The sequence below is a fragment of the Drosophila takahashii genome, chromosome 3R (assembly GCF_030179915.1).
Source record: "Drosophila takahashii strain IR98-3 E-12201 chromosome 3R, DtakHiC1v2, whole genome shotgun sequence".
Taxonomy (NCBI): Eukaryota; Metazoa; Arthropoda; class Insecta; order Diptera; family Drosophilidae; genus Drosophila; species Drosophila takahashii.
In genome coordinates this window covers 9,284,959-9,311,958 of record NC_091681.1, presented here as the reverse complement: position 1 = coordinate 9,311,958, position 27,000 = coordinate 9,284,959, and the positions used below count along the sequence as shown (strand labels likewise).

Sequence of the window (27,000 nt, the reverse complement as noted above, 5' to 3'; positions counted from 1 at the left end):
ATAAAAATATGATTTTCAAATTTTTAACTATGGTCTTTAGAGCTTTTTTTAATTTTTTATATTTATTTAATAAAACAACGGTATTTTTTGTGGCCCCCTGGTATTTTGTAGTTTACAGTTGTGCACACTGGTTAGAGTGAGTGTTTGGGTTACTCGACTTACATAAGTTGGTAACACTGCAGCTTCGCTGAGAAGAAAATTTGGAATAAACCGAAACCGAGGCATAGGGAATTATGTCACAGCGCAATCACCGAGTGGACCGCTTCGCCCAGATGACGAAGCAGGAGGAGATCATAGCCAAGAAGCGGCAGGAGATCCTCGAGAAGCAGAAGACGGCGCAGCTGGCGAAGGCGGTGGCTGCGGCGCAAAACTTGGCGGCGCAACTGAAAACAGAGACGCCTGCGGGAAAAACGGTTGCCAACGAGGAGCAGGAGGAGGAGGAAGCCCAACTCCAGGACTTTGCAGTCCAGGACGCATCTCTCACAGTCGGCGAGGAGGGCCATTTGCCAGAGGTGGTCCACATAGATGCCACGGCCAGCAAGGGAAAGTCGGAGGATGCGGTGGCCCCCAAGACGCTGAATAGCTTCACCGGCAAGACGGGCAAGATCACATTTGGCCAGAAGCGCCAGCAGCTGCCACAGCCCAGTGTTGAGCAGCCGCCTCCGAAGGTGAAGAACACGTTCTGCAACGATGGTTCCTTCCTGGAGAACTTCAAGAAAATACTCGAAAAGCACGAGAAGCCTCCGCAGCCCCTACTAGTTCCGCCTGTTCCAGTGACCAGGTAGGTGTATGCTTAAGATATCTTTCGAACTTCTATTCATTTCGAAACTATTTCAGCACCGAGGAGAACAATCCCCTGGATACGGACAACGCCGAGAACAGCAGTTCGCAGCTGGAGGCGGCCATCGCCATCAGCTCGGCAGCAGCCATGGCCACCTCCATCACTGTCACCAGCTCGGCGCCCACTCACCTGGCCTTTGGACTACCCGTGCAGGCAGTGCAGCCACCACCGCCGCCGCCGTTCGCCTTCAATCCCACGCTTCTGCAACAGGGACCTCCGCAAATGCAGCTGCCAGCTGCCTTCTTCCACGGCCACCTGCCTCTACACCTGCATCCGGCAGTTGCACCTCCTCCGCCGCCGCCGCCCCCACAGCTGCCCATCGCTTTGGCCAACATGGGACAGATTTACATGCAGCTTGGACCGACGCCAGTGGAGGCCATGCAGTTAAATGCCATACCGGCGCCCAAGGAGTTTGACCTAAATGCGATACCCAAGCCCCAAATAAACCTGGAGGCTATACAGATGCCCACCATCGGAGGGCATTCGGCGGAGCAGCTTGGTCTCCTGCCGGAACACATGGCAATGTCAGTCAATCCTCACCCACCGCCACCTCCGCCACCCGTCCTGGAGGAGATTGAGCAGCCACAACAGCAGCCACATTTGCCACAGGTTGTGCCTCCACAGCCTCCGCAGCCCACAGCTGCCCCTCAAGGTGTGTAACATACGCAAAGCAGTCTTCGTTGCCTGTTCTGTTCTGCCATTTGCCATGCCCCATCCATACCGCACATCTATCCTCGCCCTCATCCTTACCTACTTCCCCTACTCCCACTCATTCAATTTGTAAAGAACTTTAATCGTTGAGCACGATTTTAAAGCAATTTATGTAGTTTTTTCAGAAACGTGCATACAATTGCCAACGTGCTTAGAAAACCTAATCGCACTGGTCGCGGAAAATGGTGAAGATTATGAAGATAAAATTCGTTTGCATAGAAGCGAGTTGCATCCGGCCTTGTGGTAAATGACCTAAATATGTTTTAACAGGGACTAGGACTGGTCTAAGGACATGGGGTGGTGGGAGGCGTACGGCTTAGGGATTTATGTTTTCATTTTATTTGCATATATTGCCGAGTTTTAATTAGGGAAGTGTTGTGTCTTACTCCTGTTGTCCATAATCCATTTATTATTTGCAAGGCTAGCTATTTTTATTTTAATTTCATACTGCCAGTCCCAATAGAAGGAGTCCTTATGTTTTAAAAGTCAATCATATGCATATTTTGGTGGGCTTTCCTTAGAAAAATAGCTCCCGCTTTTGTTACATATAAATTTCTCAAGACTGCATGCCATTTCAGGTTCAATAAAAATTTAATCCCTTTTGACAATTATACTATTATTATTTTAATTTTAATTAGAAACCAACTTAACTGGACCCTTAAATTTTTGTTTGAATCTGAATCGGTTTATTTATTCCTTTGAAATACTTTAAGAAAAATGTCAACAATATAAAACCCAGATACAGGGGTGCCACAGAAATCGCTCTGCACTAAATGCGGTCTGAATTTATAGTTTTTATATTTTAATTATATGAATTCAGCTCGAATTCAGCGGAGAGCTGTTTCTGAGGCATCCGTTAATGTTGATTTCAAAGTATTGATTCTATGGGTTTACCGACCAAACGAACTAACTTGAAGGGGGTCTAATTAGGATTAGCCAGAGCAGTCGCGTGGACTCATCGAACGCACAGTGATCCGTCGTTCCTCGACCGTCGTCTTAAATCTGGAGGAGCCAGCCGGCGGATGTCGACTAAAAATCTCAAAATAAACCGCTAATGGGGCGCCTCAAACAGTTACTCATATAATGTCTTTGTACACGTGACTAGCGTCGAGCACTTTTCATTGTACGTTTCACTTCTTTTGAATTTTGATAATAGGTTTCTTTATGATAAGAGCTGCGAGCAGTATCGAAGCTATCGCTCCCAACTCCTTGACTACGAGCGCCAGCGCGTTGAGCGGCAACGGGAGCGGGAGCATCAGCAGTTAAGCCGGGACCAGCAGCCCCAGCCCAAGGAGCAGGAGGCTCAGCCACACCACGAGGAGCAGCACAGCAACTCAGCGGCCGACAAGTACGACCCTGAGTCGGCCATCAGTGCGGATTTTGACTCGGACGATGAGTACATGCGGGGCATGATGGACCGCAACCGGGACAACATAAAGCGCCGCATTGAGTGCCGCAACGAGCTGAGCGACGAGGAGAGGCGGGAACGGGAAGAGGCGGCCGCCGCCGGAGGAGCGATAGATGCTGATGACCAGGACGATCAGGAGGACAAGGAGTCACAGCGGCAGCGACGCAAGCGCGAGCGCAAGAGCCGTTGGGGCGAGAAAGAGCAACAGTTGCCCACCTCAAGTGAGTTTTGTAATAGAGCAAATCTAATAACTGATATACCTTTGCGTGCAAAGTTTAATATTTGGATTGTTAAATTTTTGTTTTTTAAAAGAAAAATTAAACAATTGGGGTTACATAGGTTTTTTGGCCCAAAAACAAGCACTTATTAGGGATTAATATTTTTATTATCTTACTTATCTTAAAATTACAAAGTTAACGTTTTCTGTTTGTTTATCTCAAAATCTTGGGCTTAAAAGAATTGAAAAAAAAGTAATTTTATTTTTTAGTAAAGATTTTAGGAAAAAAACAATATTCTATTCTTTAAATATCGAATTTTTCAAAATCCTTAAAATACTAAACAAGTACAAAAAATTAAAAAAACGGTCACAACTTTTTAAGTTATTGTGTCCACCGCCTTCCAGAAAAATATAACTTTCAAATATTTCCTAAAGTATTGATCCGGTCGAATTTAAGTTTTGGTAGTGTAATCTAGCTAATACATTTTTTGTTTTTAAAAGCCATTAAGCCCAATAAGCAGTAAGCATAACTTTTTTTAGGCACCTCGGGAAACTTTGGTAACCAAAACAAACCAGTTCTAAGTAGCATTACGCGCACGGATCCCGCGCTGTTGCAGTATGCTCGCCTCAACTACGGCTCCACTCAGCTGAGCGAGGAGCAGTGGAAGCAGTGCGAGGAGCACTACAAAGTAAACTTGCTGTATCAGGACATGATGCGCAAGCGTCAGGAGATCGATCGCCTAGCTCGAGGCGGGAAATTTAAGTACGAATACGACTCGGACGAGGACATTGAGGGCGGAACGTGGGAGCACAAGTTGCGCACGGCTGAAATGGAGGCCACATCGCTGTGGGCCAACGCCCTAACCAAGCAAAGCGAGGGGAAGCATCACATTGGCGACTTCCTGCCCCCCGAGGAGCTCAAGAAGTTCATGGAGCAGTACGAGGCGAAGAAGAACAACAGGCAGCCGGATCTGAGCGACTACAAGGAGTACAAGCTAAAAGAGGACAACATTGGATTCCAAATGCTGCAGAAACTCGGCTGGAAGGAGGGGCAAGGATTGGGTCAGGACGGAGCCGGAATTGTGGATCCTGTCAACAAGTGAGTTGCACCTTTTCTTTTGTAAAAATTTCAATAACACGAGTTACTAAGGGCCCCACAACGCGATGGAAACCAAGGACTTGGAGTGAGCAGCGCTGCCCAGCCAGAGGACTGCGATAACGAATACGATGCCTACAGGAAGCGAATGATGTTGGCGTATCGCTTTCGTCCAAATCCTTTGGTAGGTAAAATTAAAGGAAGGTTATAAATCGTAGTTATCGTTATCTTTGAAAAATTCCCATTAAATTTCAGAACAATCCCCGTCGCGCTTACTACTAGCAATACCTAATATAGTTCATTACCTAGCCACCATATTATCCCAATACCCTGAACCCGCTTATTCAACTACAGATTTTGCTGAATAAAATGTCCTTGTTTAAATTAAACAACGGCACAAAGTGTAATTTAATGGTTTTATTTATCCAGAATAGTTCGTAATTAACTTAAAACTAAAGCATGTGAAACAGATCTCCCAACTGTTCGAACCTTGTCGGTCCGAATCCGTTTCGAAAACGGGTAAGAACTATTTCACACAAAACTTCACTATGGACTATCGTCAAGCGTTTAGGAGTTCGATCATATAAAAGAGTAAGTAGTGCGAGTCTCTTGGAACTAGAGTCTGGGCTCTGGAATTCAATGTAAATTGGGTTGCAGTCCACAACTCCAACTCCACGGATGAGCTCGATTCTACGGGGAACTGGGCGAAACCCCTAAACGCTAATAATACTAAGTTGTACTCGAACTGGAAGCGAGGCCTAGTCTAGGAGTAGAGCGTCAGCACGGGCGTCTGGTTGCCGCGGGCCAATGCCACCGGACACTTCATGTCCGAAGTGAGCATCTCCAGCCAGGACATGTACAGCGGCGCCGAGATGGCCTCCTGAAAGAGACGAATATGTGAGTGGACCGCCACAAGGAGTCCAAGGCAAACTACTCACCTTGCGCGGCATGGGCAGGGACATGACCACCAGGGAAGCGTTCGATGAGTGCTTGACCACCAGCTCGTGGATGCGCAGCTGGCGATTCGTCTTCTCGGCCATGCTCTGCAGTTCCTCGTCCGTGATGCCGAACTCGTTGCGGGCTCCGCGGCGGAAGGGCTCGATCAGGCGCTTGTGCTTCAGCAGCGTGTCCGCCCGCGGCTGCTCGGAGACGCCCTTGAGCATGATGAGCTCCGAGTACTTGATGCGGAACTTGGTCAGCAAGCTGGCCATGCTGTGGGTTAGGAAAGTAAAAGGTTAATACCAAATGAAAGAGTTTTAAGAATCACTGCTGCCATCACTCACAAAAAAAAAAAGAGAAAAAGGGGCAAAAAATTTACCAATGTTTTATATATTTACTTAATTTAAACGGATTTTATATTAAATTCAATTATGTAATGATCTAATGCGCCCGACTCACAACCTTCATCGTTTGATCATTTTACCACAGTAAAATTTTTAAAATAATAAAAGCATTTTAAGTTACTTTATTGGTAATACAAAAAAATTCAACATCTGCGTCGAACCCGAATAAGAGTCTTTCAAATCTGAAATTTTTTCTGACTAAAAAGCAGAGAATACAAATTGAGATAATTTTAAAATGTTTTCCTCTTCCTTTTGCTACAGAAAAAATCGTATTATAAAGAAAATCCATCGACTGCTTCACGTCACTTTGATAACTTTAAGAATTTTAAAGAATTATTTTTTAAGTGTCGAACTTTAAGAATGATGGTTAAAAAGGAGTTTTAGCATATAAAAACAGGTTTATACACTTTCAGATAGCAAAAATAACACTCAAAACCTTATTTTTGAAAAAAGGACAGATTTCCGGATAGATGATGTTTGAAATTTTTTTCGGATAAAGTCGTTAAAAAAAGGACAGATCTATCCGGAAAAAGGAAAAAATGGCAGCACTGTTAAAAATATTATTTAAAAGTTTTAAGAGCTACCTAAAACTGTTAAGTAAATTCTATTATATTTTACAAACCTTATAAGAACGTAAATCCTAATAAGTAGGGTCTAACCCCTCTTACCTCTTTTCTTCCTGCTCCTCATCCTTGCCGTGACACATGGCGAACACCCTCAGCTTGCAATTCTGCCAGTGGGAGCGCATGGAGATGATATATGGCAAGAGAATGGTGAGTCCTGTATTTCAGAGGGACACGCGATTAGAAAGGATTGGAGAAAATAAAACCAGGCACCCACCTCCGTCGTCGTACAGCCAAAAGACATCGATTGTGCCCTTGGGCTGCTTGCGCGTGAATATGGTCATGGCTTCCAGAAGGTTCTGAGGAATGTCCGATCCGCCCTTGGTGTGATAGGTCACGGCCGGCTCATCCGAGTTGTTTACCTTGTAGCTGCGGGAGCTGCGCTGCATGTTGGGCATCGGCGCCGGCTGGGGCATTGTGAATGAGGAGTTGGGACTGTCCATTCCGGCGAGGTTCAGGTTGGAGTCGATGTGCAGCAGCTCGGAGGCGGCGTTGGCCGCCGGCATCAGCTCGTTGGTGAATCCTTGGGCATTGGCGGTGTGCAGGTGGCCCATTCCATTGGCCGGCAAAGTGACCTCGGAACTCAGCTCCGAGAAATCCAATCCGTTGGGCAGACGGAGCAGGGCCACGCCCATGCGCTGCGAGAAGGCATTGCTGTGGGCATGTTCGATATTGTAAGTGATCAACTACTTTCCTATGAGTGGGATTCACTTACTACAAAATAGAAAAGTAACTTTCCACCTCCTCCTTGCGACAGCGATTCCAGTCCGGTTTGTAGCCCACCAGCACTATGTTAGGAGACATTTTACCGAAGCCCGTGGACTTGGTCAAAGCATTTATTCCGTCCTCCAGGCTGAACCCATCGATCACATTGTAGAACGCCTTTATCTTGCGAGCATCTAGGTACTTTTGTCCATCCTTAACCAGGTGCTGCCGGTTCTTGTAGCCCACTCGCACCTGCAATGTTTTGGAATATGGTTGAGTAGTGTACAGAAATGAGCGAAGATATACCGGGTATACTTCTGATAAATCAAATATTTTTATACCCGTTACTCGTAGAGTAAAAGGGTGAGATCTCGGAAACTAAAAAAGTTAGAGGGTTGACATTTCCCACACATATTCTTGGGCTTCCTATGCAGCGCAAGTTTATTTCAGCCGAGCGCCACGCCCACAATCACCCACTAACGATTTTAAAATGTGTCTGGTGCCCACACCTTTAAAGATTTGCGAGAAGTATAAATGCCATTTTGTTGTGTATATTTATGCCTATCGAAATGTACTCGTAAGTACATGGAAAATCCCAGTTCCCCAGAATCTAACCCCTTTTACATACCGGAATAATATTGGCCACGAACATTAGGGAGTTGTTCTTGGTTAGCAGATAGCCAAAGTCCACCAGTGGAGGCCTCGTCTTTGGATCACCGGAGAGCACCAGCACCTGTGGGTGGTAGTTCTTGACGTGATCGGAGACGTTTTGCAGGCGGTGCACGGCCATCAAGGCAGCCTTGTACTGCTGCGCCTGGGTGGTGGATCCCCAGTTGGCCTCCGGCTTGCGGTACATGACCACCAGGTACAGGGCGAAGATGATGCCGAACGTGATGATGGCCGCCACGTAGTTAATCAGGAACATAATGGCCACGCACATGGCGAACCCGAAGAGACTGAGCCAGGCGTTGTAGTACTTGAAGGTGGGTCGCCATCCCAATGGCTTCACGAAGGCCGCGTGGAATGTGCAGAAGTTGATGAGGGCGTAGGAGGCCAGGTAGAAGGTGGAGATCAGGGGGGCGATCAGGTTGAGCTCTCCGATCAGCAGGAAGCCCGTGGTGATGAAGAAGGTGAGCACGTAGCCGCGGTACGGTTCCCCGTGCTTGCCGTACGGCTTGGAGAAGAATATCAGGCCCGGGTAGATCTGGTCAATGCCCAGGGCTTGGACCAATCTGGGGACGGACAGGAGGTTGGTCAGGGCCGTGCTCAGCGTGGCCGCAAAGCACCCGGCGTAGATCAGCGGACCCCACAGCGACATCTCCTGCATCATCTCGTACGAGTTGAAGAGACCCCAGGTGCAGTTCCCGGTGGCCATGCAGGGCAGTTCCGAGGCGACAATGGTTCCGTTGACCAGGTCGGCCGGGATGCCGGACGCATCCCGCACAGCAGCTCCGCCGGCGAAGAGGACGAAGAGGGCGTAGGACGTCATCGAGATGAGCAGCGACCAGAAGGTGCCCTTGGGAATAGCTGCTCCGGCATCCTTGAGATCTCCGCAGATATTCGCACCTGCCTGAATTCCCGTGACGCTGGGGAAGAAGATGGCGAACACGCTGAAGAAGTCGTGGTTCACGCCCTCCGCATACCGATAGTCCGATCCAAAGTTATCCTTGAACGTACCCCCTAAAAGGTGCGATCCGTTTTAGAATAGTTATCTTCCTTAAAAGTGTTTGACTTACATGAAAATCCCACGAAACCCTTCGAAATGCTTTCCTCATTTCCCTGTGGTCCAATGGCAGCCCCGATTAGGAAGTTGAAGATGGCCAGGACAATAGTGACAATCAGGAAGTTTTGGGCCTTCGTCTCCCACTCCATGCCCACGCAGCAGATGAGGATGAGCACCAAAACAGTCAGTGATCCAACGATTCGGATGTCATTAATGCCATTGTCGATAATCTTTAGGTCGTTGTTCTCTGAAAAATGGTAATTGAAGTATTATTATTAATCAAAAATAATTTGTAGGGAAATGTTAATGTGGTAAACTCATAGGGTAAAAGTTTGTGGCATGTAAAAGAGCTTTAATAAATAACTATTATGTTTATTTATCCTGAGCCGATACACTCTTATGCAACTTAAACTTGTCTTTAACTTTGTTACTTGAAATTACTTTACGAGCACCGGGTGTGCAAATTTAATCCTAAATAAAATGAATTGATACTCACTCAGCAAAACATTTAGCGATTCGCAGAAACCGATGGTGTTCATTGAGGCCGAAACGGCGTTGGCGAACGCAAACACCACGCCCACCGACGCCCCAAACTCGGGGCCCAGCGAACGGGATATGATGAAGTAGACCCCGCCACCCTTGACCTCGCCGTTGGTGCTAATGGCCGACAGCGAGAGCGTCGTGATGACGCAGACCACCGCGGAGATCGTAATTATAATCAGCGACTGCAAGATGCCGGACTCGGCCACCACCCAGCTGAGGCGCAGGAAGAGCATGACGCCCCAGATGTTCAGGAGACATGGTATCAGGACGCCCACAATCCATCCCAGCTTGATGTGTCCGCCAGAGGCTTCCGGCTCGGGTTCGGGAATAGTTATGCTCTGAAACGATAAAGGGATTATTTAAGTGTGATTTTTATTTTTAAAAATTATAAAACGTGATTTGGTTATATGAGCTCTGATCTACGATAACTATGATGTTTTATTACTCTTCCCCGCTAATACTTTAAACATACAGAGAAAGGCCATCAGCAGACCGCTAATTGTGGCAAGCATTATTTGCCTGATAATGGGATCTTGACATGCGTAGCATTCAATCGAAAGTGTGTTAAATATTTGATTAAATTGACTTCAGCATTTTTGTAAACTTCGTGCTACTCCAACAGCTGTTTCAGTGGGATTTCTTTCCGAATTACTCATACGACATGTGTGCAATTTAGTACTCGTATTCAATTAACGACCCGTCGACGCCAGCCGAAACAAAAGCAACACCAACCAAAAGCAGAGCAACAACCAGATTATGGGGAGCTTCATATTGCTTTTCATTCTAATTAAAGTTCGTTTTTATAACGGTACTAAAACTCGAACCATTATAAAAATGTTCAAATAAGAGCTCAAACCGAAGTGTGCTGCCTCAAAGTTAACTATTTATAATAAACCTAAACGCATTGTCTTTGTTCGGAGTTAGGGCTTGTCCAATAGGGTAGCGCACAGATATATTAACATTACTGAGGAAGTAACAGCGATGTGTCAATTGAACCTTACAATAGCGTAGTTAGTTGAGATGCTATGATACTCTCGTAGAAATTCGCTGTGAAAAAAGTTAGCTTTCTGTAAGAAGCTAAAAAATGATTTTTATTGATTTATTTTTAAACTTTTGGGATGTACGTATTTCATTATGCAGGTATTTATACCCGTTGCCCGTAGAGTAAAAGGTATGTTGTATTCGTCGGGAAGTGTGTAACAGGTAAAAGGAAGCGTTTCCGACTCTATAAAGTATATATATTCTTGTTCAGGATCACTAGCCGAGTCGAACCTCAAATAATGTTCGTATTTCATGATGCAAGTATTTATACCCGTTACCCGTAGAGTAAAAGAGTATGCTGTATTCATCGGAAAGTGTGTAAGAGGTAAAAGAAAGCGTTTCCGACCCTGTAAAGAAAATATATTCTTTATCACGCCCACTCTGACTCTAACAGTCGCGCTAAAGGACTAAACAAAGCCTGGCGCCCACATCTTTTCAAATTTAGAAACAAGTTAAACGGCATTTTGTTGTGTTCATTAATACCTATCAAAATGTAGAAGAAAATTTTAGAATCGGACATTAAGAAGTTATAAGCCCTGCAAAATTGCTGTTGTTTTAGAGGAACCTATAACACTTGTGGACGACAGTACACGTAGTGACAAAGCGCACCACACAATTTTAGTCCAGTATAAAATCATTAATCGTCATAAAAGTTGGTATTAGAGGTATTTGTTTGATTTTAGAAAACACAAAACACAATCACGATCAACTCAAATAAACCTGCAATGCTGACAAGCGTTTTTTTAAAACATACAAATTCCTTTTTAAGGGTAATAGAACTGAAATGTTTTCTTCCACTTGATGAAACCGAAATACTTTTAATTAAATTTCATATTATTTATGAACAGCAAAAAGCTTACGCTATTCGGATCACAACAAGAGAAAATATTTCCACTCGAAACGTATTTACTTATCACATGCGGTAATTTACGGAGCAGACAATTAGATCGCCCTAAAAACTTCCACTGGCCTGATCAAAGCTGGGCAGAACAATTTCTTGTGATTGTGATAATTTAATAGATTTACACAAGACATTGCTCCCTTGCCCTTGCTCGGTTATTGTTTTGCCATTTGTCGCACCGATGGAAAGGGGCTCATTTATTTTATTGTTTGCCCACATAATTGAATGTTTTTTAAAGCGCCACCAATTGAAATTGCCTCACGTGGCATGTGGCAAGTGGCGGAGACAGGGTTGGGCAGGACAACATCGATTCACGGGGGAAGTTGGAGCACGAGCACACAACCCCAGAGTGGTCGATTCGCACACGCTGCGTATACGCAATGCTGGTTAGTTAGTCTTCCTCGGTGGGTGGTTAATGTTGATTGTTTACACATTTTTGGCGGCTTCGAGCGGACGCCAACTCAGACAGACGCAAACATAAACATTTATACACTTTAATAAAGTTCCTAATTCTTTTCCCATTAGTAAACTTTAAATACCTAAGTATTGAGGGCGCTTGAGTGATAAGTTGCTCTAATTCAGATATATTAATGTTAAAGCACATTACAGTAATATTTTAAAATAAAAATCAAGTTAATAATATTGTCACTAAAATTATAAATGGGGAAAGAGGCCCCATTTCTCTCCGTGTCTCCTCCAACTCGCAGGTTTTATTAGGGGAGGACTAAGGGGTATTTGAGGTCTCACTAGTGTGGCCCTCTGGCGCTTCCTTCCTTTGTCCATTTCATTTAGCAAAATACGCATTTGGCTCTGCGCTTGTTTTCCTCGTTCAGTTGTCTTTGTTATTGTGGTCGATGCGTGGAAAATTTTCGCACCCAAAATTGGAATTGAAATTGGTATTTGTGCTTTATGACATGGGAAAGTGAGGGCAGAACTGGGGGATAAGCCACTTTCTTGGCTGGCTTGTGCCAGTGATTTGAGTTAGGTTAATAGACAAAAAGGAGCCGAATTATAACGCTGAGATGGGTTATAATCACAGCTTCCATAAATAGCTAGAAATGAATTCACTCAGAGTTATTATTAGCTGCAAGAAACTAAGTCTGTGGCTAATTGCGGCGGCGGCTGTGAAGCGAATCCGTGGATCTTAAAGTCCCTATATTTAACTTTGAGCCAATTCAAGCGGATTCGCGCAGTCTCAACTGGAAATTTTAGCGCAATTAAGCAAATGCGCAGAAAATCGATAAGGCCAAATGAGTTATCCAATAAATACGGGAAAATTGCATTTTCATCATTGAAGAGAGAGATTTTCCACCAGCTTACTGCGCCCTCGGCCATTCGAACAATGGTGGGTAAGTATCAGAAATGCAACACAAATGGGGTAAACATATTGTTATATGCGCCAATAACTTAATGGCTTGTTCGGGGCAATGGCAATGCGGTAAACAAAGATTTTCCAGCAAGACGTTTGCATTAGGAAATCGATAAAATTGTATAAAAATAGCAGCCAGCTCTTTGGCTATGAATTGTAAATTAGAATTGTAATTACAAGTGCAATACAAAAGGAATCTGAAATGGCAAACACGCCACAGGCTGCCCTCTCGATGATGTAAACAGTGCGCGGGCGAATTGCTCATACGCCGCGTTGAGCGCCGAAAGATGTTGATAATATTGTCCGATATTGCCATTCGATTTGACAAATTACTATTGTTGAGGGGCGCGATGGCAGGCGTTTTAAAACTGCCAAGAACTGGTAATGGTTTTTTCGGGGTGTCCGCCGCATCTTGAGTGGGTTTCCTGTCAGCCTAATTGATTGAAAGTGAAGAATAATCCATTGCTCAGCGCGAGCGTTTATCAAAATGACGTCCTGTCAGCAGCCGTGACAGGTTCAACACTCGTGCACTTGAGCACCCAGTGGTTCTGGAGCGGATTCGATCGGCTTTAATGCGGCATGGCACCACATCCACATGCCAACGCCCTGGAACCCTGTTTATGATAAGCAACGAATCAACTAACGTCAATGGCAACAGCCCCAGCAACATCTGCAGGCCGTCGCTGTCAATTTTAATGACACGACACACTTGTCCTGCATTATCCCCACCCTCCAGTCCTCTGTCCTCTTGTCCCCCCGTCCATCCAGTCACACATATGGATATGGCGTTGACTATAGTGAGCTGTTTACCCGCGCTGGAAGGCGCTGCGAGTCCTGCCCCGCTGCTCCTTGAAACAATGTCCATGTGGCCTGGCCCATGGCAGATGCATGGCTGCATCTTGTTGACAATTAATTTGGCCCCAGCGCTGTCATCGATATCGGCTTGCGCATTATGGGCTATGGATGGATGCGGAAAAATCCACTTAGGACTGGGGCGACAGGGAAAATCGAATGAAGCTCGCTCGTGTTGATTTTACGTATTCCCAAGGAACAAAGTTGTGCAGAAGAAAAACACAAATTAGTTTTCTTCCACGCCCCTGTACTCTTAAAGGTAGTAGTATATCTTTGGCAAGTAGGGAGCAAAACTCAAGCCGAAGTACCGAAATATAAAAACGTATACAAGATGTTGAGATATGAGATTTTCTTGACTTCATGGTAAGAAAAATCATCTCAATTTCCATGCGTTTTCTCAGCTTTAAGTCCTAGCTTAATATCAAATTAAGTGGAGTTGAAATTACGTGGATAGGTATAATTAAGTTTAACAAATATGTTATCTTGAAGTCAGAACATAATCTGAATATAATTATACCCGTATCCGTGCAAAAGTATGTAACAGGTAGAAGGAGGCGTTTCCGACGCTATAAAGTATATATGTTCTTGATCAGGATCACCAGCCGAGTCAATCTAGCCATGTCCGTCTGGCCGTCCGTATGAACGCTGAGATCTCGGAAACTATAAAAGCTAGAAGATTGGCATTAGGCATGCAGATTCTTGGGGTTCCTGTGCAGCGCATGTTTGTTTCATCTAGGTGCTGCGCCCCCTCTAACGCGCACAATTGCCCTGAACGATTTTAAAATGTGTCTGGTACCCACATCTTTAAAGGTTTTGGAAAAGTATAAATGGAATTTTGTTGTGTTTAGTAAAACAGTTTTACAAAAACCTATCAAAATGAAGAAATTTTTTTTAAAATTGGACCATTGGTAATACTCTAGTTTACGGTCCCCAAAATTCGCAAAAAAATATCCTTGAATTCTTAAGAATTTACATGAAGAAATATAGGCGCGAAGAAATGTGGCTGAAATGCATTTAATTCTTCAACACCTATCGATTGACTGAAGAGTTTACCACGCCCACGTTAACGCCCAGAAGTCGACAATTCAGCTAGTGACGTCACTATCTTTAGTGGGTTTCCGACAGTCGAGCCACTCGAAAATAGGAATTTGAATATAGAATGTAGTTTCGGGAAATCATTTTTAGGAATGTAATGTCAATTATAATTGACAATAATTATTGAGTCACTGTTGTTGATTAATTTATACTTAGATTCCAGCATAGATTACTTACTCATAAAAACTATCACTTATTAAACGCTAAAAATGCATCGTTTTAGGAGCTCTTTCCGAAATGTAGATTTTATAATTTTAATTCCTTCTTGCGTTCTAAAACTATTTTTTTGAGTGCAGAAAACCCCATTTTATCGTTAAATGGAGCGCTGCTTTCCATATTTTAGGTGCCGTCTTGGAATTGGTATTCCCCTAATGAACCGTTGCTGGCTTGTAATGCAATTTTTACGATATCTATCATACGCCGTGGTGGCCCACAGAAGCCGGGCAAAGTGAATTAATTAAACAATACAGAAAATATGTATGGGGGAGAGGCCATTCAGGAGAAAACTGCTTGACCACCGGACCCCCAGACGAGAGTTTCCTATAGACGCATCAAATTTATTACTTCGGCGATAAACATAAAAACCGTAACACTGGGAGAGCTTATAGGTCCCTCCGCCCCTTCACTATTCTCCCTGAGCGATAAGCCCAACATGGTGGTGGGTTTCGAGAAGGCTGATTTGAGAAAGTGGGCGACCTTGACTGAGGTATTGGCTGCTTATCTTAAGTGGCCACAACGTCATCGCGATAGAAGCCCTCAAATCTGTTGGCACTAAACATCAATCGATGGGATGCCCGGAAGACGTCATGGAAAACTCACAATTTGCACGTCGGAAATGTGAAAATTGTTCAAGTAAATAAATCAGAAAACGTATTAATGAAATTCAGATATAAATATATGTGCGCACGCATCTACATGGGCCTGTTTTTAAGGCTAGCCAAAGTGCGAGTACGATTTGAGAGTCGAACAAAAAGTGTTGCGATTTCTGGCTGGATCCATATTTTTTGTTTTGCTTCTGCTTCGCTTCATGTTTTCCTAGGTATTTTTGCTCTGCTTTGTTTATTTGCCGACTGACTGAAGTGCGCTGCAAGGATTATGCCATGGCGAACACAAAGCAGATCGCTGAGTTTGACACTAAAAACTAAAAAATACTCGTCTTTCTCGGCCTCTCACTAACCCCGGGGGAAAATTGATGGAATGATTAATAAATTGGTTTTCCGACTTTTTCAAGTGCATTCCATGCTTGTTGGTAGTCCGATTATTGGACAAGGTTGAATACATAGTGGCTCTAGGCTATCAACCGATTAACAAATATCTTGAGTGTTTTATTTGGAAAATGACCAACTGATTAATTTTTAGCTAGGGTTCAAACCTTGTCATCTGAAGGTTTTCACGGTGAAGTTATTTCAGAATTTATTGTATATATACAATACATATATGTATTATTGTAAGTAAGCAACATGTGAAAGAAAACGTTTCCACCCTCTAAACTATCAAATAAAAACACCTCTTAACGAGGTAAAAAACTAGTGACGATCGCACCTTCAACATACAAAAGTTCTGATATCAACATTTGTGACGAAAAATTATTACACTCGTCATTAAATAGACTTTCTAATCTTTTCTCATTCGGCCGGCCCTAGCAGACTATTCCAGCCTTTTTCCCTTCACAGGCATTTTCTATTGCAGCGTGCAACTACGAGGGGGCATTTATCCCCACCGGCCCCAACAGCTCCAAATTTCGAAATTTTCATTTTTTCACTTTCACCGCTCTCTCTCCCAAGCCAATTGATTTTCTTAAAGTCTTGGTATGCAATCCTTTAAGTTATTGCATTACCTTTCGATTGGTGTATTACTCATTACGATCGGACTATCACAGCAGATTTTCAATTTTGCGGCTATATAATAGTAGTCGCCTTCGCACACTCTCCTGGTGCGCTTCGTCACTACATGGACTGCCGTCCATAGTGATGTATATACTTTTGATCATAATTTGACTAAAGGGTATCTGATAAAGTGTACACTTTATAACACATTCCTCCTTGAACGTGAATTTGATAATGAAAGCATGGATATATACTAAGTTTTAACAGCTTTTTTCACGATGACTTTCTATATTTCCTATATGCATTTTGTATACGCACAAGATTTGAATGCTCTGTTTTCCTACTTGCTTGCTCCAGGATGTCCAGGTTTCATTCAACCGAACAGTAATTTCCCCTAGTCTCACTGATTATGCAAACTGTTATGGCAATTTTATGCGCTTACGTCATGGATTCGAATTTTGAACTGGGCAACTAGGAACTGAGAACTGAGAAGTGGGAACTCACCTGATCGACCGCCTCTCCCTGCAGTTCTCCGATGGAAGGACGCTTCAGGTTGCGCATGGAAATGCGGTAATTGTCCAGGCGCGGCAGACTCTCCCTGCAATCACACGAAAAGGAGAAATATCCGATTAGAGGAGTCACTTTCGCCGGGCGTAAAGTTGCCGTACTGATGAAACGGAAGCAGAACCATCACCGCCTCGGGCAGCATGACCGTTGCCTGCAGCGTGCCGAGCAGAAATACCCAATCCCAAATACCAAATACCCACTCCGGACTACGCGGCTCTCCAGCGGATTCCAAGTGTAAGAACCAAGTTATTTGTGTATACACATAAATAATAAGACAATAAAATCGGCCAGCCGAGTGGTAAAGGTAGCCGGGCAGAAGGTCAGGGGTTCCACGGCGAAATCGAGAAAAATCGAGTTTTATCGGAAAATTCTTCTGGCCGAAGAGAGAGTAGAATGCCCGCCCTCTTGTATGATGTATATTTACTGATCGCCAACGAAAACAGAAACAAAAACAATAACATTAGTCGAAGCGGGCGCAGAAACAGAAGCAGCCACAGCTAAAGCAATGCCAAAATATAATTTAAAATCTTAAAAAGGAAAAAACCGGAATGAGGAAGGCAATAATCGTTGAGCACAGTACGGCGCCACGAGCGGACAATGGCGCCGATTCGAAGGGATCGAGAGGGGGCAAGCTGGACAGATGACAGCCCAATCGAGGATCCGAAAGGGGGGCTAAATGTAAAGCATTCTATAGAGCACACATTACTCATGCGGAATTTCGGCGGGGTATCCACCGAATGAGTTTGAAGATGTGACTAATATGAACAAATTTCAAATTTTTATTCGGTTGTAAAAAGTATAAATAATGTATTCTAAACTTTGGACTTTAAACGTAGATACTTAATAATAAAAAATATTGTTTAAGTATTTATATACCAATTAACAAGTTTCATATTTCTTGAATTGGTCAAGAATATTTGCTAAAGTGCTTTTATCTTTGCTTGCTATCAGAATTTCGTTTCGTGTAAGCCGGCATTAACATTCAGTTGACCCACTAACCCGGTTCCTTAGTTAAGACGATCCTTTATGTATATCTTGATTAATTTTCGAAAGCCCTAATGACAATATTAAATTTTGCTCTCTACAGTTCTCTTTTCAGCTTATAGGATCGTAAATAAATCACCATAAATTACAGTCTCAACTTTCTTATTTTATGTATTTTGAGTCTCCTTTGACTTTCGATTCCCATCCCTTTTAGATCGCCGCTCAGTTGAAGAATAATTTATGAATGTTTATTAATTATAGACAGAATCTCTCGAGGGCGTTTTTCATTGTGCTACTAAATAAATTGCAAGCATTCTGTTAAGAGAACCGGCATCGTGTGGCTTTTCTTTTAATTCCATTTTCCATTTCCAATTCGTTTGCCAGACAGCAACGACTGTCCATAAGATACAGTCCCACATTCTGTGGATATATGCTTATGTACAGAGTGTAAACATGGGGCCAAGTACATACACCCATAGCATATATGTATATGGGGAGTCCCGTCCAGTCGATAGGCATTGATTGCTGGCCGGTTTCGTTGGGAATCAGCTAGTCTGAGTTAGTTGTACAATTGGAGCTGAGCAGAGTTCGGGAGGCATCGATCAATTGAATTCATTTGCGCTCGCACATCCCAAATGACCAACTGTAAATTTATTTGTTGACACGCTCATCCTCCGGCGAGAAACTCAGACTGGCAGCTCCGGAATTTGTGGAGTGCAAGTTGATCGAATTTTCCGATCCGATCGCGATCCTTGTGCCAAAAACGGCTGACTTTGGGAATGCGAAATGACTTTTACTGTTTTGCGTCGCTGTCAGTGCTCTTATTATTCATTCGACAGGCTGATGTAACGTGCCTGCCGTGTGCAAAGTTTCCCAGAAAACAAATCATCGGCTGTCTTTATTTGTACCAACAAAACTGGAGGTTTTACATTTTTTCGGACAGATCTTTGGCAGCCTTTAATTGAATTTAATTCGAGCATGTGCTTATGATATATCGAAAGTGGAACAATTGTAAAGTTAATTCGAAAAGCTTTGGGGCGGGTCATGTGTCAAAATTTGAATAATCAAAAGTGAAAAAATTCTAATTAATCCATAACCAATTTAATTTGCCAATGATCTATGACTTTTTAAGTAACCGTTTTTTTATGCTGAATAATTTAGGTTTTTTTTGAACAAATACAAATTGCAACCCCATTAAAAGAAGCTGCCATAATTTTCTACAATTACATTCTGATAGAGCACTGATCTCGATGGGATATAAAATTAACACTGCGATTCAACTTAGTGAAAGTGTACTTTAACAATCGACACTGACAATGACACATTACTCCAATTTTGGATGATGTTGCTCTTGATAAGCTTTTCAATCTGTTGTCATTTTTTGTGTTTATGTGCCAAACGTGATTACAATAAATTGGCATAATGTAACCTTCATTTCGGTTATACAAACGGAATTTTTTCGTTTTACTTTTTATTTAACAGACAATTGTGACGCGTTTTTTGTATGTTTCTCGCTCTACAGAAGTTTAGGGTAAATATTATTTTTTTTATTATTTTTATTTTTTTCGAGGTACACAACAAACAGAAGCGGGCTAAGTTTAAACATGTGTCGGCAGCTCAATTGAAACTCATTACGGAAAGTAAAATTAATGATTAATTTGCGTTGGGAAAACTCTAATTAATTGTTGTATTATTTCTTAATTGTTTTAGACGCGAGTTCAGACCCCACGTGCGCCATAATGAATGGAAATAATATATCTCAAGCACCTAAAACGTATCAACTGAATCGCAGCGAAGCTTATCTTTGCGAATAAATCACACTAATCGAAGCAATTATCAAAAATTCAACAACTTGTGTGGATTACAAACAAATGTTTTCAAAAATTAATTTAACAGCGACACAACGGAAATTCATTTTTCGACACGCTCATCGTTGGGAGAACGCCAATAATTGTGTCGTATATTTTTTTAAATTCCAAAAATGTAAGTGTAAAATTTTGATTTTAGACGGATTTATAAATAACACCAACCAGATAATAAATAAATAAGAAAGAAGACAAACTTTAAATTATACCTACTTTTAGTTGAAAACTAATCTGACCTAGTAGTTGTTCAAAAAATAAGTTGAAGAAACGTCTCTTATAACTAAGTCTTCGTCATACTTAGCTCAGAAAAAAAAAACAACATCATCCGTTTCAAATTTCCAACTTTAAATTCTTTGTTCCGCTACAGCATCAACAGTCAAAATACATTTTAAAAAATATTCAAAGCAAATCGTTGATAGTTATTATATTTACTTAAATAGTCAAAATAAGTTTTAAAAAATATTTAAAGCAAATCTTTAATAGTTATTAAAACTGTAACAATAATTTTTGTTTAGATTTTAATTCTATTTTTATAATTAATATCTTCGCTTTTGTTTTAGTCGATATTCGAATTCAAAAACTACAATTATAAAAAAAAATGTACATAGAGGTTAGTGGATGCCTAGCCTTTGTGGATAACTACCCTTTTTTTGGGCACTTTTTCCCCTGTGCTAACCCATTTTAAAATGAATCGTTGTCACTACCAGGGAATGCGTGAAAATTGAATTAAACTTACTTTGTGAGCTGGGCGAGACTGAATTTGCGCTCGGCGTCCGATTTCCGCAGGAAGTGTCCGAATCCGCGGAAGGACAGGCGCGAGCTCCGGCGATTCTCCCCGCTTTCTCCCGGAGCCTTCGGCTGCAGGTGATTCTCGTTGCTGGAAGGCGGATGTGGATGGGCTGCATCCGACTGATCGGCGGGAGCAGATCCCGTCTCGCCATCGTATCCGGCGTTCGCGGTGCCGTTCACCTTTGAGATCTGGAAGCGATCGGCCATGTTGCGGTAGGGGGAAATCCTTGCACTTTAGTGTCAACTGGATACTGGATAGGGTTTGTTATCGATTGCACAAGCACCTTGAAGGAAAGTTAACGAACTGAGCACATTTGCATTTTACACACTCGGCAGGACAAGGAAAAGCGCACCCAACAGGGAGTGGATGATATCACAAGGAGCGCGAATCGAAAGGACGCCGTGTTCTACGTCCGACTGCGATTAACCCTCAACGCCGATTGTCCGAATATTTTGAAAGCATCTACCACGTCGGGTTTGTTTTGGGTTTTCGGTTTCTGTTTCGGTTTTGTTTCGGTTTCGGGTTTGTTTTTATATTTATGCGTTTCGCGGATGATTTATCCGTGGCGGCAATTTCAACTTATCGCGACGACTGTCGCACGGCGTTTGAGCGTTGTCAAGTGTTTACCGCTTGATTATTATGGCTTTTTGCGCCAGTCAGCTGCTCTGCTGCTCCGCTGCTTCCGCTGTGCCTCGGATTTGGCAGCGGCTGGCTTCAGTACCAAAGTACCAACCCAGCGCTCGTGTGGTGAGTTCTCAACAAGTGTTCGGTGCCGAATTCAACTCGGGAGCGCTCTCTTTGCGGAGCGCCGAGGAAAACACAGCGAAACGGGGAAGAACGATTGGCCAGGAGGTCCGGACTAGGGGATACCCGCTCCTCGAAGCGTCTAACGCGAGCGTATACGTAATATTAGAACGCACGGGTGCATATTGCGCATACGTAGTAAGTTGTTTGCGGCAAAAGAACAGGGAAAAGAATATTTAATTTTATTTAAATAGCCTTAATATAAACCAGTTAGATGCCCACATGATATTAATTCCAAGTATATAGGTAATACTTTTTCTTTTTTAAATAAAATGAGCTTTCGATGCTACAGCTTTTTCTTTTTTAATTAATACAAATACTAACAGTGGCAACCTAGTATTAAGAAACACTGAAAAACTTGTCTTCAGTGAGTCAAATAGATCGAATTCAAATGTGTTCGATCTTATAAGATAAATATATTTATGTAAACAAAATTGGAAAATCAAATAAACGAACGTGTTTTTGTGTATTTATTTTCCTAATTGAATTGTATTATATTAGAATCACCGAAACAAGTTTAAATCAGAATCGATCGAAAAATTAAAATTCCTCATAACCTGTATTAACTGTATATTCTTGATTAGTATCAACGAAAATAATGTTGCCCTATATTAATGTTTTTGTTGTCGCCAACGCAAACGAGATTAGCAAGCTCATTCTTATTATAGCCCTTGTACCGTATCTGAGGAATCTGCTTAAAGGCAGTGCTTAAACATAGGTGAGGCAGAGCAGAAGGTTCCGTTTATTTTTTAATAAATTATTTTTCTTAACAGTCCTATGATGTTTACTTTGACACGGCTAATCAGTACATACTAACTCTTTTTTAAATGCAAGCTTTAACATCTTTTAAATGAATAAATTAAATAACTTTGTTTAATTTGGTTTTGGCTTTATTTAATTTAACGTCAATATCAATTTAATTTGTGAAAATTTTAGTTAACGTCTGATTTACATTATGAATTCAAATTCGACGCGTTGAATAAAACATGGAGATCTTATTGGGGTCACCGATGAAATCAAAGTTTGCGCTCGAGCAGCGAAATCGCTTCAAAGGACCTTCGTTTTGCCCGGCCCAATAGAAGTTTTGTCACTCGATATAACACCATTTTGTCGCATCGAAAAAAGAATTTAGCACCTTAACACGGTCTTTGTGGGTAAGATTCGTTTGCGATTGCCGCAATTAGCTCGTTTCGTTTGTTTACCCAATTCATAACAATTCTCCGACTCTCCACGCTCATTCACAATCATTCGCACACTAAAACTTAGACACTCTCGTAACATCTTTACTATCGGCCAAGTCAAGTCAAGCCAAGACGCGAGCAGTAACAACAATCGGGCAAGAGCACGCGAATAAACCCCCTTAATCGAATTAAATTCGGTTTTATCTGGTTTGATTGGCCGGCTGGCTGGATGGTCGGATGGCTGGATGGTTGACTGGCTGGTCGGGCTGCTTTTAGCTCTGCGTCACAGAGTCACCCGAGGAGGTTTTAATAAAGAGCGGAACGCGGCGAAAAGAGTTATTTTATTAAGCCACATGAAGGTGCCCTGCTCTGAACCTTCCTCCATCATCCGAAGAACGGGAGAGCCAACCGGATGGTGTACTCTCTCCAGCATCGGGTTCTTCCATCAGTCGGATCTTTCTAGGGCCCATCTCGTTCCTATCGGTTTTATGGGGATATGAATATTTATTTTGATCTCTGGGAATTTTTAGCTTCAAGTAATCTCTTGTGAAAGACAATTGGTAACTAGTTTAAGACTAGAACTAGGAATCCTCAAGTGATCTTAGCCCTTTAGACCAGTGATTTCGGCAGTTCAGTATATACTACAATCTTGATTATCTTCATTATAAAATTTACAGCTGGAAATGTGACTCGGTAATTTAGAACCTTGAATCTTGATAAGCCAAATTTTCTGACTCATTGTAGCAGGGAGAACCCCAAAATATTTAAATTACTGAGTTGAATTGAATAAACATTTTTAAATTCACCACGCTTGGTTGTGGGTTTAAAATATTATTTAGACGTAACCATCAGAGTTGTATAATGGAAAATACACAATAGTATGGGTAAATTAGTTGATTACCCTTTATGACTGCCTCGATATCACTTTTATTTTTTTCATATATTACGTAAGTGATTAACGAGTTCTTAATTATCAAATATTTTTTATTACTTTGCAAGCCATAACTGCCACAAATAGCCATATATATTTTTCAGCGAAACTGATTTTTATTCCTTTACGATACATTTTTCACACGTCTTCCAATTCCGTTCGCCTCGTTTATTTCGGATCTTCAGTACTTTGTGATAGGGAATTTGTTTACTGCGTCCAATGATATAAATTGAATTTCTTGTTATTCGTTTTTATATTTGAAGCCCAATAAAAATTTGCTGCCGAAAATGAAATGTATACAAAAATCCAGAGCGGGAAATTATATAAAACACATCAACAAAAGACTTTACCCAGAAAATTCTTATGTGGCTTGGTTGTCAAAGTCATAGTTTTTTTTTACAGTCATATTCGCAAGGTGTTTATCTAACAATCCCTCAATATCTATCTTGTAAAGCTTAATTTCTGTCTAGGGGATCTTTCTAAAATTAGTTTTTATTTGTTTATATTTGCGAATATAAAACAGTAATTGGCGGTTAATCTTGAATGTGTTTTCGTTTGTTTTTATAGTACTGGCAATCAAACAGGCAAATTAAACGCAAATTATACTCAAATTGTTTTCGAGATTTGGTATATATGTTTTTGGTTGACTATTATTCGTTGTAAATTAAGTAAGTACTTCATTGTTCAAGGAAATGGTTGATTGTTAAAATATAGTTTTATTACAATTTCCCTAAAAAGTGTTATAGGTATTTATAAATTTTGTTCTATTTTACAAGAACAATATATACAACTTTAGTAGAAGTCAGGTTATTGTCATGGCTGACATCCGCACCTAACCAGTTACAAGCGGTTTTGGTTAACCCTCAACTGCACTTTTTAACACCTCCCCAGTCCGCTTGTATTTGGACTACGGACGAATTCTGCCTAATTGATCGAATAAACATTGTGAAGCACAGATAAATTAATTGTTTTACAGCTAAAATGAAATATTTAAGACTTGACAACCATGTTGTATAACCATAGCACGCCGCTAATTAATTCCAGCCTAATAGGCGTCATATACAACCGATTACATCGATAATGACGATAATGTCTCCCCAATGACAATGGAACTAGTCTTGGGTTCTTATTAGGTGGAAGACAAATTGACCATGCGCTATCGCGTCGTGGCCAGTGACATTATTTGACACTCGATTATTAATTGAATTAACTGCTTTATACCACTTTAAAAAGGTCTCACTCGAGCCGCGTGAAGGAAGTTCCACACAAATCGACAATAATCTAGATTTGATCGCTTGTTACTGGGTTTTCAAATACCTGTCCTTGGCGTCAATTGTTTTTCATCGCCTTACAATATTTGACTGGTGTCGATAAAGCCACTCGTATCTGGCTTGGTGTTAAGTGTTTGGATCAATACTCATATCACTTTCCGTATTGGTGGTATAATTTTCGGCTAGAATTGCACACGGAAAATCCTGAGTAAACCTTAAAAATACTTTTACATACTTCATACATAATGCATCCAGTCCTTATTTACAAATTACCTTTGAGCGCTCCCCATCAGCATTTTGAACAAAATGAAATCCTTTCCGTCTCTCAATCACCCAAATGAAATCCCAACTCATGTCTCATATTCTATATCTGCTATAGGGACACCAAGTCCCTAATGCGAAATTGTTTATGTGTTAGCTTAACAATAATAATAGCATTGAGGGTCAGGAAGTCTACAGCGTGCGGCTTTAAATGAAAGACTAAGGCTACAAAATTATTACGCTGATATTGTGATCGCAAAGGTCTTTTGGTGAAATATCTGCCCTTACTAAACATAACTACCAAAATAAGATTCTCCGGTAAATATAGATTTATATATTAAGATTTCGTCAAATCAACTTTAAAACTAAAAGAAAGCAGACAGCTTCCGCCGCCTAGACACCAATCTTAAAATGACGCATTACACAGGCCGACAAAATGTGACATGGGTCGGTGTCCAGGCCTGCCACCATTTTATTTCGATAAATGAGGCTTTTCTAAGCATAAGTTGCCACTACGCCTATAGTCCATCAGCTCTGGTATTTGCGGTATCTTTAATTTAAGAAAATCACAAATTTTTTTCGTCTTTTGGGATATATCTTCAAGAGTGGTCAACCAATTTTGGAAATCTTTTCGGAATTAAATAGTTACATGTCTGTTTTATACGGTCGTTTTGGAAAATTCAATTTAACTCAACCACAAGAGGAGGTGGGCGCATTCAAAATTTTAAAGTCACAGCAAAGTTTAAAAATCTTCATTTGTGAACAGCGTTTAAAAATTAAATAAAAATATTTTCTTCAACAATGCATTTTTGATCCAAAGACACCTTGTGTCCTTACTGTTTAGGACACTCATCAGGTTTTTGTGAATTGTTTTGAAATTTTTAAAATTGTTTTTCTTCCTTCCTTCACAGTGACCATTCACAAACAGTGCCCAAACCTGTCACAATTTTAAATCACATATTTCTAAACGATCTAAGTAGTTTTGCTTTGAATATAAGCACATGAGCGTAGCCTACTAATCTTTGGGGGCTGAAATGCCTGAAGTGTTATCCCCCTCCAGCTTTTAACTTACGCCCATGTATAAATATTTTTAAAGCAAGGGTCACTTGTGCTCAAAAATAGTTATGAGTTACGTAAAATAGTGAAAGGTTTGGGCACTGTTTATGAATCGTCACTGTGAAGGAAGTAAGAAAAACAATAGGAATTAGGTAAAGTCAGGAGATAAAGTTGAGAGACACATTCTCAGAATTGTTTGGAGTGCATTATGAACGTGATCTCACATCCATTAAACAATTTAAAAATGATTCGCTACTCAACTCTACCAAAAATATCAATTAAGTGCTGTCAATCGCGATGAATACTCGTACTTGTTGTTACAGGGGTCACTGCCGGTCACTCCTCCTCAGTGGAGCGCTACTCCTGGCATCTCCTATTTAAACATACATATATACAAATTGCAGTTGAGGCGTCGATTGGGGGCTTTCATTCGAATTCCGATCGCCGGAGCGTAGTCATCATCGCCACCAACCAACCCGGCTCTGTCATGCCAAGGCAGTTATAGGAATAAGAGGCAAAACTGAACCGCTTCGTGGCAGAAACAACTTGTTCAGCGCCAGCCAGTCTCATGGTATCGTGCTCTTAGAAGTGAGTCCGAGCGATCGCCCAAGTTGTTCGCGGTCGGGGTGTCGCGACAAGTGCGACAATTGATGGTGAGCACACAAACACACATGCCCACTCCGATAGAAAATCATTTGCAGTCAAATTTTTAATTGTAATAATTATGCGAATTTAATCTCATCAGGCAGCACTGTGTTTGGCGACAGTTAGGCCTGCCCAGATTGAATGGGCTGCGGCAGCGACAATATCTGGCTACCTTTCCAAGAACCAGGACAAAACCTGTCCTGAGTGTGCTTTGTCTTTTTGGATTCAGTAAACCGAAAGTTAATTTAAAGTCTTCGAATAGGGGTCACCTGCATAACGGAACTCAGAGAGTCGATTTAATTACTTAAGTTGGCGTTTTAAGTGTCAATATTTGTCCTCATTGGATGATAA

At 41.8% G+C, this 27,000-nt stretch overlaps 2 protein-coding genes across 4 annotated transcripts; one reads left to right on the top strand and one right to left on the bottom strand.

Moving 5' to 3' along the window:
* The first annotated feature begins 148 nt into the window (after positions 1-148).
* Positions 149-4,680, top strand: LOC108066114 (proline-rich protein 36). 2 transcript variants are annotated; one of them, XM_017154497.3, is made up of 7 exons: positions 151-781; positions 838-1,493; positions 1,669-1,795; positions 2,709-3,181; positions 3,718-4,276; positions 4,328-4,457; positions 4,529-4,680. In XM_017154497.3, the coding sequence occupies exons 1-7, from the start codon at positions 234-236 to the stop codon at positions 4,553-4,555; spliced, it is 2,520 nt and encodes an 839-aa protein (XP_017009986.2). In that variant the 5' UTR covers positions 151-233; the 3' UTR covers positions 4,556-4,680. The 2 variants fall into 2 exon arrangements, with proteins under 2 accessions (XP_017009987.2, XP_017009986.2); XM_017154498.3 differs by lacking the exons at positions 1,669-1,795; positions 3,718-4,276; positions 4,328-4,457; positions 4,529-4,680 and having other exon boundaries at positions 149-781; positions 2,709-2,962.
* On the bottom strand, positions 4,676-20,706 carry NKCC (sodium potassium chloride cotransporter). 2 transcript variants are annotated; one of them, XM_044394705.2, is made up of 10 exons: positions 20,447-20,706; positions 16,799-16,892; positions 9,164-9,548; positions 8,681-8,914; positions 7,573-8,624; positions 6,955-7,196; positions 6,457-6,893; positions 6,285-6,396; positions 5,212-5,485; positions 4,676-5,153 (listed from the first exon to the last, which is right to left on the bottom strand). In XM_044394705.2, exons 1-10 carry the CDS (start codon positions 20,704-20,706, stop codon positions 5,037-5,039), a joined length of 3,207 nt encoding a protein of 1,068 aa, XP_044250640.1. In that variant the 3' UTR covers positions 4,676-5,036. The 2 variants fall into 2 exon arrangements, with proteins under 2 accessions (XP_044250640.1, XP_017009982.1); XM_017154493.3 differs by lacking the exon at positions 20,447-20,706 and adding an exon at positions 16,963-17,018.
* Between the last annotated feature and the right edge of the window lie 6,294 nt (positions 20,707-27,000).

Excerpts from the sequence above, each read along its gene's own strand:
- LOC108066114 (XM_017154497.3), top strand. The coding sequence starts at position 234 with ATGTCACAGCGCAATCACCGAGTGGACCGCTTCGCCCAGATGACGAAG. Across the intron at positions 1,796-2,708 it reads GAGTTGCATCCGGCCTTGTG|GTTTCTTTATGATAAGAGCT; the intron begins GTAAATGACCTA and ends TTTTGATAATAG. Across the intron at positions 3,182-3,717 it reads GCAACAGTTGCCCACCTCAA|GCACCTCGGGAAACTTTGGT; the intron begins GTGAGTTTTGTA and ends AACTTTTTTTAG.
- NKCC (XM_044394705.2), bottom strand. The coding sequence starts at position 20,706 with ATGGCCGATCGCTTCCAGATCTCAAAGGTGAACGGCACCGCGAACGCC. Across the intron at positions 9,549-16,798 it reads AGGGAGAGGCGGTCGATCAG|AGCATAACTATTCCCGAACC; the intron begins GTGAGTTCCCAC and ends TTATCGTTTCAG. Across the intron at positions 7,197-7,572 it reads TCGTGGCCAATATTATTCCG|GTGCGAGTGGGCTACAAGAA; the intron begins GTATGTAAAAGG and ends AAAACATTGCAG.